Source organism: Drosophila obscura, unplaced genomic scaffold (assembly GCF_018151105.1).
Source record: "Drosophila obscura isolate BZ-5 IFL unplaced genomic scaffold, ASM1815110v1 contig_150, whole genome shotgun sequence".
Lineage (NCBI taxonomy): Eukaryota > Metazoa > Arthropoda > Insecta > Diptera > Drosophilidae > Drosophila > Drosophila obscura.
Genome location: NW_024542736.1, coordinates 1,630,579 through 1,640,695, shown reverse-complemented (window position 1 = coordinate 1,640,695; position 10,117 = coordinate 1,630,579). Strand labels below are relative to the sequence as shown.

Genomic DNA, 10,117 nt, shown 5'->3' with positions numbered 1-10,117 from the left:
AAATCCACGGTCACACTGCCAACAACTCAAAAGCTCCGTTTTTTAGTGGTTGCCGGTAAAAATATATATTTTAAACTGAAAGGTAAACCAAATAAATGTTGTTCAGCACCATTGAGAAATAAGTTAGCTGGAACACAGCCGTCGATAGCAGGCCGCAGAGACTTGTTCGCTCTCGCCAGCGCCAACGCTACATTTGCCGCCATTTTGCCTCGCATACACATACAAATTTACCGTTTAAGCGCTGCATCAGCAGAAAAATTGTGCAAAAGTGATAATTTCTCACGTGTTGGCTGGGCGCTGCATTTTCTCTCAAAATAAAACGAAGAGCTGTTTCCGAAATGTCAGAACTAGACTGGGATGAGCCAGATGCTGATCACGCACCTGCAACTAATATGTATAAGCGTGATAATAAGGATTTTCACGACAAGTACGAGCGCAACGTGAGACGCGACGAAAACTCGCGTGGTCAGCGCGGCTACGGCGATCGCAACAGGGACAACCATGACGATTATGGTCATGGTCAGGGACGCCGCGAGCGCAGTGATAATGGTGGCGGAGGGTTTGCTAAAAGCGCGGAGTACGCTCTCTCCGAGGTGATCAATATTGGCGCAGACATGATTGGACGGATTATAGGCCGCGCTGGATCCAATGTGACTCGCATCCAAACCGATTTCGATGTGCGCGTCAACGTGGATAAGGGCGATTTGACTGTGAAGATCCTGGGCAATATCCAGAGGAACGTCAGCGATGCCGCCAATTACATACGAAATCAGATATCAAGCGATTCGGGAAATCGCGACAGGGACAGAGGCTCCCATGGTCGCGGCGATGAAGGTACATCTAGTTATGGAGGAGGCGGTGGATCCAGCTATGGCGGAGGAGGTGGTTCCAGTTACGGAGCAGGAGGTGGATCCAGTTACGGAGCAGGAGGTGGATCCAGCTATGGCGCAGGGGGTAGTTCCAGCTATGGCGCAGGAGGTGGCGGTGGATCCGGCTATGGTCGGTATCGTACCGAACCTAGCAGCAGCTATGACGATGCCTCATCTAATAATAATCAAGATGGCGACTTAACTGGCACCATTGATTGGGCCGGCCTTAACAAGGCCTCTGTAAGTGACTCATCCCATAACTTCCCGTCTGAACCCAATTTAAAGCCACCCAATTGATTACAGGAAAAAGCTGCAGCAGCGCGTTGGGCCAAACTTCCCCAATTGACAAAGAACTTTTACAAGGAGGCCCCTGAGGTGGCGAACCTAAGCGACGCGGAAGTGCAACGCCTGCACACGGAGAACAACAATACGACTGTTTCCCTTGTGTTTGAGCCGAAGGAGGGCGAAGCTGCCCCACCCATACCGAATCCAGTATGGAAATTCGAGCAATGCTTTGCCGAATATCCCGATCTGCTGGGCGAAATCGAGAAGCAGGGCTTCCCCAAGCCCTCGCCCATTCAGTCGCAGGCATGGCCCATTCTGCTCAAGGGTCATGATATGATTGGCATTGCCCAGACCGGCACAGGCAAGACGCTGGCCTTTCCTGCTGCCCGGCATGATACACACCGAGTATCAAAGCATTCCCAGGGGTCAGCGTGGCGGCGCCAATGTCCTTGTGCTGGCGCCCACTCGCGAGCTGGCGCTCCAGATTGAAATGGAGGTGAAGAAGTATTCTTTCCGCGACATGAGGGCGTAAGTTTGAACGTATTTTTGAGTGAGAGAACATCTCTGACGCATTTCAACTCCACCTTTTTAGGGTTTGCATTTATGGAGGCGGAAGTCGTCGCAATCAGATCTCAGATGTGGAGCGTGGAGCGGAGATTATCATCTGTACGCCCGGGCGTCTGAACGATTTGGTTCAGGCCAATGTCATAGACGTAAGCAGCATCACCTATCTGGTATTGGACGAAGCGGATCGTATGCTGGACATGGGCTTCGAGCCCCAGATACGCAAGGTCTTGATGGACATTCGTCCCGATCGCCAGACCATTATGACATCGGCCACCTGGCCGCCTGGCGTGCGCCGTCTCGCCCAAAGCTACATGAACAATCCCATCCAGGTGTGCGTCGGTTCCCTCGATCTGGCAGCCACACACTCGGTGAAGCAGGTCATTGAGCTGCTCGAGGATGAGTCTGAGAAATACGGCATCATCAAATCCTTTGTCAAGAACATGACAAAGACCGACAAAATAATCGTCTTCTGCGGCCGCAAGGCACGCGCCGACGATCTATCCAGTGACTTGACCCTGGAAGGGTTCATGACCCAGTGCATACACGGCAGTCGCGATCAGAGTGACCGCGAACAGGCCATAGCCGACATTAAGTCGGGCGTGGTGCGTATTCTCATAGCCACCGATGTGGCCTCTCGTGGCCTGGATATCGAGGATATCAGGTAAGGCAGCACTTGGGTGGGGGTTTGTTGCAGCTTTCTAAATCCCATTCCATTCCATCTTTGGCAGTCATGTGATCAACTATGATTTCCCACGCAACATCGAGGAGTATGTGCACCGTGTGGGCCGTACGGGACGCGCTGGCCGTACCGGCACCTCCATTAGCTTTATCACACGTTCGGACTGGGGAATGGCCCAAGAGCTGATTAACATTTTGCAGGAGGCTGACCAGGAGGTTCCTGAGCAGCTTCACAACATGGCCAGACGTTTCAAGGCCATGAAGGAGCGCCGCGCCGCTGAAGGCGGAGGCGGCGGAGGAGGACGTAGCGGCGGTGGAGGCTATGGTGGTGGAAGTGGTGGCTATGGTGGTGGTGGTGGCCGCAGCGGCGGTGGAGGACGCGGTGGCGGGGGCGGTCGCTTCGATCGCTTTGAGTTTTGAATTAATTAACAAAAGCACAAAATTTCTAGTTTTAAGCCACACACTCTGTGAAGCACGCCACTGAGCTGCTGGAGACGAGACGTACCCCCATCATTCACTAACCCTAACCCTCTTTGTCAAGAAGATGACAACGACCGACAGGATTATCGGTTCAACTATTTCCTTTCGTATTATGCTTCCCGATGCAGACAGACAACACTTCAAATGAGGCTTGGGTGTATATCAACCAAAAGATTCCTATGCACAAAAGCTCCAAACAAAAAAGAGGGATAGTTTTAAGCGACTACAGCACATTGAGCAATGCCTTGCGATTAAGTTTGAATGAACTTAAGCCCATTTTTCCCCTTACACCCAGAGGTATCTTTGTTACCCTTCGCTATTAAAGTTTAACCCCAAAATTTACGTTCAAGTTTGAAAATTGGGACACTTTATTGAAAACCTAATTGGTACCTCCGGCATATTTCTCGAGCAGTTCCTGTTTGCGCTTGCGTAGGAGCGCCTCCTGCACATCCTGCTGCGTCGGCACGGGCACATGGGCAGTGAATTTGGGCGCCAGCAGGCCATGCGGATCGTCCACAGCTGCCCGGGCCTTGGCATCTTCGGCAGCCTCGCGAGCAGGTCCCGAAAGTGGATATATCTCATCTTCCTCCTCGTCGTCGTCGACAATGCGTCCGTCGCGAGCCATTTTCTCGCGCCACTCCTGAACGGCCTTTTGCAGGGCAACGCGTTCGATACGCTCCTCCAGCGGAATGAGAACTCCGTCTTCGTCGTCGCGATAGCCATAGTATTCGGCGTCGACGTCCTTCATCAGTTCGGCGCGCGATTTGCGAGGCGGCGGCGGTGGGTCCTGTTCGAAGAGTTCACGCACGCCAGGCAAATCCTTGGCGGCACCAAAGTATTTATAGCCACGATTGCCCGGCACCTCGCGACCCTCCGCATCGAACATCTTCGGTCCATAGCGTCGGTAGTGTGGTCCGCCGAGCGACGAGATCTGGTTCTCCCAGTGCCGCTTCTCGCGCAGCAGCTTGTTGATCTCATCGTTCAGATCACGTATCCGGAACTCGCCAAGACCGGCTGAAAGGAGAAGCCAAGCGAGAATAAGCCGCCATTTTATGCGATGGAAATCGAATTAATACCATTCTGTATTTGTGCAACCTTCTTGGATATTTCACGTATAATCTCCAAGCGGAACTTCTCGCATCTGGGCAGATCGCCACATTCGGAGGCCAGGTACGGGCGGCGTTCCTTTTCGCCAGATTCCACTTCCTTGGCGGCCCGCCAACGTGCCAATGTGGTCCTGCCGGAGTAGGGCCAAGAAACGTTGAAGATCGATTTAACTCATTTTATTGAACACACTTACATTGCTTTCTCCGCATTTCTCGCCTAAAAGTACACAGTTTATACACATTTTATTAGAATTTCATTAAATAAATCGCCAACTTACCATTTTGTTTACTTTCTTGTTCTGCCGTTTTTGCCATTCGCCACGGATCGACAAACATTTTCGATATTGACACTCGATAGTTTTGGACTAAATAATATATCTGATATATTTGTATATATATCCTATAATATAGGACCTGAATTGTTAAAATGTTTGCTGGATGGTTATTTTTTTTGTATTCTTCAGAAACATCTCAAAATTTAACAATAAAGTTGATATCAAGATTTTTAGTACATTTCCGTATGTTGGGACTTAATCTAAAATTTGTATCGATGACATCAACAATACTACGGTCCCACTGTGACGTCACATTCCGCACACAATTAAGTTTTATGATTTTACCTATTTAGTTTGAACCTTATTTTCATACCAATCCAATACAAAAAGTCCTTAGTATTAACCAATCTGATAGAAAACTGATTTATCAATCGGATAAAATTATACATTCAGGGCTGAGAGTCTTAGCTTGCTAGTAATATTAAGCCGAATATCAAAATCTAGGAATATGTTTTCTAATCTTGGACCAACCAACGATTAACCCACTGTCGACCAGTCAAACAATATTATGAAGCTTGAATAATTTTAGCGCAGTTCAGGTGGTAATATTTGTTTATAAATAACGAGGAAGTAGAATTTGCCAATACTGCCTGCCTTAATTGAGGGGGGTTAAATGGGTCAAGTTCGTTTTTTCCTCGGTATATTTACGGTATATTATGAAAATGTCAAAGGTATATTTCGGTGTATTTCTGAATGTATAAATCCGCGGTCACACTGACGCCAACGCCATTTACGTTTTGGAAACCTTTTTTTGTCCAAAGAATTCGAATAATAAGCCCAATAAAACAGTGCAAATATGTTGGCACTCATAAACAGAATCCTGGACTGGTTCAAGAGCATCTTCTGGAAAGAGGAGATGGAACTGACGCTAGTGGGACTGCAGTTCTCGGGCAAGACAACGTTCGTCAATGTTATTGCAGTGAGTATTTGCATATGGGTGTGTTTCAGTGTGTGCGCCGTTTTCGCAACTGTGTGTGTGTGAGGGTTTGCTTGATTGCTTACGTTATGGTGTAGGAGGAGGCGCTGAGGGGCAGAGAAAGCCGGGGACTATGACAATTCCATCAAATAATACAAACGAAATTAACCCCACGACTGACAAAAGAATCGCACAGAGAGAGAGAGAAGGAGAGAGCGAGCGAGCACAGACCCTCGCTCCCGGACGAGTGAGCGTGAGCAATCACCATGAACTTGGCCCCAGGTCTCGGTGTTTGGTTATTGATTGCCTTTGTTTCTTCGCTGGCCGCCTTATCGGGCAGGCCAGCTTCTTCATTTGTTCGCCATTGCATTAATTATTAACGCTGTGCTAACTGTTTTATTTTAGCGCTACATTTTATGTTCGCTCATAATCAATAAACGTTATACGCATGTTCGAAACAATGACGCATTATCAGCGTCCAGGGACCAGCTGACCCCCGCCCATTGTACCGGCTCCCCACTCTTCCACCTACTCGCTGTACAATGTACAATCTCCTCTCACTCTCCATTTGCGTGCTGATAAGTCGCGATCCAGATTTAAATATCAGCTGCAAAACGCAGTTACAACCACGATTCGAGTCAGCATTGCGGTGGAGGAGGAGGCGACTATGAGTCATGTAAATGTACCCGCATGCAATAAGCTTAGGCCTGGAATGCCTTGGGAGTTTTCCACTGCTTATCGTGCTCGTTTATAAATATTTAAGATCTGTTCCAGTAGTAGTAGCAGGGGCCGCTGCTTCTCATTGAAAACCGTAGCGCGCTTTAAGGCATTCTTGTAAAAATGCTGTCCTAAAATGGTAGAAATTGGATACTAGTTCTATGTAGATGTTCTCCCCATTAATCACTAATTTCTGTCCTTGCAGTCCGGCCAATTTGCTGAGGATATGATACCCACAGTTGGCTTTAACATGCGAAAAATAACCCGAGGCAATGTAACCATCAAGGTCTGGGATATTGGCGGCCAGCCCCGTTTTCGTTCCATGTGGGAACGGTATTGTCGCGGCGTCAATGCGATTGTGTAAGCTTATCAATCGGATAATTGGATAATGGACACAAATTAAAAATATTATGTAATTGACAGCTATATGGTGGATGCGGCTGATCTGGATAAGCTGGAGGCCTCGAGGAACGAGCTGCACTCGCTGTTGGACAAGCCGCAGCTGGTCGGCATTCCAGTGCTCGTGTTGGGCAACAAACGTGATCTTCCAGGAGCGCTCGACGAGACTGGCCTCATCGAGCGAATGTAAGTTGGCTGGAAGCAACAATATTGTAATATCGGGCCCCTAAAATTCATGTAATAATAATAAATTTCATTGTAGGAATCTATCGAGCATACAGGACCGTGAAATTTGCTGTTACAGTATTTCGTGTAAGGAAAAGGACAACATTGACATAACGCTGCAGTGGTTAATTCAACATTCGAAAAGCCAAAGTCGTTAGATAATTAACTAACAACCCACACAAATCTACACAAATACATCATACACTCACACACACAAAAACATAGGCACTGTATCTCTCACACAGAACAACTATATATATATATGTACGAAAAACCTATATATTAATGATTTGCAGAGTGATGATGAGAACGAGAAATGGTTTGGAGTAGTGAATCGATTGAGAATGTTTCCAAAATGCAAAACAAATCTAAACTTACACCCCACACACAGTAATAACTATGCCTTGATGATCTGTTTTTGTACGAATGTCCGCATATATGTATGTATGTTTTTGTAATTGTCATGCTTACACTGTGTTTTCCCTGTAGGAATTCTAGGGTGTAGAGTCGCGGCAGTGTTTCGGTGCTTTGTTTGTCTCGAAGCGTTTCGCAAATCGAATAAATGCTTTATCGACATCTGTGTAAATCGTTAGTACTGTTAGTTAGTCCATGCAAACACGTAAACAAGCAACACACACACACACACAAGCATAAACTATGCACTTCATGCTGGCTTGATCGAGCAACTCTCCAATCCCCTCAATCGCCATGTCCCCCTTGTCCCCTGTTCATGGCGTCTCTTCTGATTTCGTTGTCTGTGTTCGCGTTTAGTTAGAGTTATGTTTTAGCGTTTATTGGTGTGATCATATATGAATATTATTATTTTTTTATAATTTTTTTATAAAAAATATATTTACATTTCGCTTATTATTTATGAATTGAATTCTTGCTTAGCGAAAACAAACAAAAGGAACACTACAACTGAAACAAATAGTAAAAAAAAATTAACAGAATAAACTAAAAATTATTATTAAAGCGTTTTAAACTAAATATAAAACTTATATGTACGTGAAATCAACTAAAGTATGGAAAAGTCATAGTTAAAGAAATTCGAATGCTGTAGCCCACGCCGGGAAGTTCATTGTAAGATATGCAAAACAAAACGAACGAAAAACCAAAACGAAATTGTTGAGTTTAACTAGTGGCAGCAGTCAAAACCCAAACCCCAAATACAAATACAGAAAACAGAAACCAAATCGAAGTCCTTAAGCCAGCCTTGTCACACGCTTTTTTGTATACTCATTAACATTCACCTAGTTAATTACGATAATTTATATGAAACAGTTATGCAAATTATAAGCTACTCGTACAATAACCAAATTGAAAACTGATAAAAACAAAAAAACAAACTGGAAGCGAGCAAGGCATACCAACAACAACACAACAGAAAAGAAAAAAACCAATAAAGACAAATTATAAAAACATTAGAAAAAACCCCATGAAAATCCCATAAATTACATAAAACAAGTGAAATCAAATCAAATATTCCAAACACCGGTTCGAATATAATTTATTGAGGACAAAAGACAAGTGGTTGGGCCACCCAAACGGAGCAGTCGCACAGCAGCTTACCAATTGATAGATGCGCCCAGTCCTATGAACGCATAAATATTGGTAAGGAGAACAGAGCAAGCCAGCAGCAGTCAAAAGGAATGGGACTGGGAGTGTGAGCCCTTGGCTAATTAGAAATTCTGTGTGCAGAATCAAGGCAGTAGCTACCGGAGGCTAGCACTAGCGTGTGTTTTTGTGTGTGTGAGTGTGTGTGTGTGGGGCAGAGGGACATGGACAAACGTTCCTGGAATACGTGTCAAGCACGAGCCGTCCGTGAGTCATGATCAAATATTCTCATGCCTCGTCCCGGGCTTCCTGCTTCCTTTTGGCCGCCGTCTGGGTGTACACGCATCCCGCATTACGCCTCCCAGAGCTCCCTCGGCAAGTTTGTTGCCTGAGTCTTTTCTTTGTTGTGTCGCTTCATATTTCAAATTGCGTTAATTACACTTTTAAATGCTGGAAATTAACATTGCCCCCCGCCCAAGCGATAAGCATCTCTCGTCGCGGCCATTTGCCACAAGCCAAACATTCGGCTCGGCCATAACTCGAAGCGAAGCGAACCCCCCAAAAAGAAACCAAAACTAACGACGTGCTCGTAAATTTTCATATAAACAAAAACTAAATTAAATACAAGTAAAAAGGCAAGAGTAGCTTATCCGACTAGCGGATACCCCGCTACGCGGTTTTTGCCCTAAAAGTACTGGTGTAAAAAAGAAATAAAAACGCTCAAAACATATACAAACATAACGCATTCCATCAGCCTAGATGTCGTATATTTTTTGCGAGTTTTATATATAGATTTATATATATTTTTATATATTTTTATATATAGATACAGTTCTATATTAGCTTTAAGCTAATGGAAGACGCTTCCTTAACGAAAACTAAATTGAAGAGTTTTATCTAGGCGTTTTTGCAAGGTAAAAAACTCTTTGCCAATCATTTATTTTATTTTCCAAATTTGGTTCCTAATTTCAGCTTAAATTCTAGTTGGTTTTACAGTTGTGTTACGCAGTGTAGTATGCCTGTAAAAAAATAAAAATTCTTTGCTGCTGGTGCGGCGCCGCAGGGGCCAGATTCGAGCTTAGTTCGTTCTGGTTAATTTTAAGCGATTTGTGCGACTTGTGCTGATTATATAATGACATATAAAACATGCCCAAACAACATTTAAATTTTATACTTTTTTTTTACTTTTTGTTTCTTGTGTTTATATATGTATATGTATGTTTTTTTTTGCAAACCACATTAAGCCAAAAGCATTCATTTGTATGCGACAGAGTTGGCATCATCGTGACTGCTTTGATGAAAAGCCGTCACAAAATGCGCAAAATAAAATAAAAATAAAAAAAATGGTGAACAGAATGAGCGAACAATAAATAAAAACTAGGCGGGGTGTTGACCATAAATATATAAAGAGATAAAATATTATTTATTGATTGAACTGCAAAAGGGAAAAACTTGGGATTAACTATGAGAACTCTAGACGATTCAAAGACTTAAAAATAATAGGCTAGTAATCTTTTCAACCATTCTACATGTTAGAAATTTGATCAGCACAGAGATCTTTATATTTTCCTCTATATTTTTGTGCATTTCCCCTCCCCACCCCACTGAACCCAACGATCTCTCTGCCTTTAGCCAAATTATGCTTAAATATATTTTAATTGAAAGCCCCCACAATGGGGACTGCACGAGGCCACCAAAAGTGTGTCTGGCCCCCAAACATGCTGTGCCACCTGAAAAGTTCCTGGAAATTTAGCGAAAAAAAAAACAAAAACAAGGAGAACGAGCAGAGAAAGAGCCCCAACCAGAAACAATAACCAGGCAGTAGGGGATACTGGGGCGGGGGGAGCACTGGGGCTAGTAGCTCTGGAGCAGGCATAAAGTTCAAACCTTAACAAGATGAAACAAAAGGCTGTCTGGCAAAATGCTCCACCGCGTACTCGCCAGACTCGTGGGCAACAGTTTTCATGCTTGGCTTTTACCCCT

At 44.7% G+C, this 10,117-nt stretch overlaps 3 protein-coding genes across 3 annotated transcripts; 2 read left to right on the top strand and 1 right to left on the bottom strand.

Annotated features, from left to right (window-relative positions):
* Positions 1-2,911, top strand: LOC111064973 (ATP-dependent RNA helicase dbp2). The gene is given in 5 exon segments (XM_022352900.2): positions 1-1,109; positions 1,173-1,529; positions 1,531-1,682; positions 1,747-2,382; positions 2,450-2,911. Coding segments are annotated over 5 exon segments (2,286 nt in total). The 5' UTR covers positions 1-338; the 3' UTR covers positions 2,820-2,911.
* A 305-nt stretch (positions 2,912-3,216) lies between these two features.
* Positions 3,217-4,351, bottom strand: LOC111064994 (pre-mRNA-splicing factor ISY1 homolog). Its single transcript, XM_022352923.2, has 4 exons — positions 4,264-4,351; positions 4,180-4,202; positions 3,956-4,116; positions 3,217-3,893 (listed from the first exon to the last, which is right to left on the bottom strand). The coding sequence occupies exons 1-4, from the start codon at positions 4,264-4,266 to the stop codon at positions 3,259-3,261; spliced, it is 822 nt and encodes a 273-aa protein (XP_022208615.1). The 5' UTR covers positions 4,267-4,351; the 3' UTR covers positions 3,217-3,258.
* A 658-nt stretch (positions 4,352-5,009) lies between these two features.
* Positions 5,010-7,638, top strand: LOC111065003 (ADP-ribosylation factor-like protein 8). Its single transcript, XM_022352934.2, has 4 exons — positions 5,010-5,239; positions 6,159-6,313; positions 6,377-6,538; positions 6,615-7,638. Exons 1-4 carry the CDS (start codon positions 5,117-5,119, stop codon positions 6,733-6,735), a joined length of 561 nt encoding a protein of 186 aa, XP_022208626.1. The 5' UTR covers positions 5,010-5,116; the 3' UTR covers positions 6,736-7,638.
* The last annotated feature ends 2,479 nt before the right edge of the window (positions 7,639-10,117 follow it).

Excerpts from the sequence above, each read along its gene's own strand:
- LOC111065003 (XM_022352934.2), top strand. The coding sequence starts at position 5,117 with ATGTTGGCACTCATAAACAGAATCCTGGACTGGTTCAAGAGCATCTTC. Across the intron at positions 5,240-6,158 it reads CGTTCGTCAATGTTATTGCA|TCCGGCCAATTTGCTGAGGA; the intron begins GTGAGTATTTGC and ends CTGTCCTTGCAG. Across the intron at positions 6,539-6,614 it reads ACTGGCCTCATCGAGCGAAT|GAATCTATCGAGCATACAGG; the intron begins GTAAGTTGGCTG and ends ATTTCATTGTAG.
- LOC111064994 (XM_022352923.2), bottom strand. Across the intron at positions 4,117-4,179 it reads AGAAATGCGGAGAAAGCAAT|GACCACATTGGCACGTTGGC; the intron begins GTAAGTGTGTTC and ends CTACTCCGGCAG. Across the intron at positions 3,894-3,955 it reads GGTTGCACAAATACAGAATG|CCGGTCTTGGCGAGTTCCGG; the intron begins GTATTAATTCGA and ends TTCTCCTTTCAG.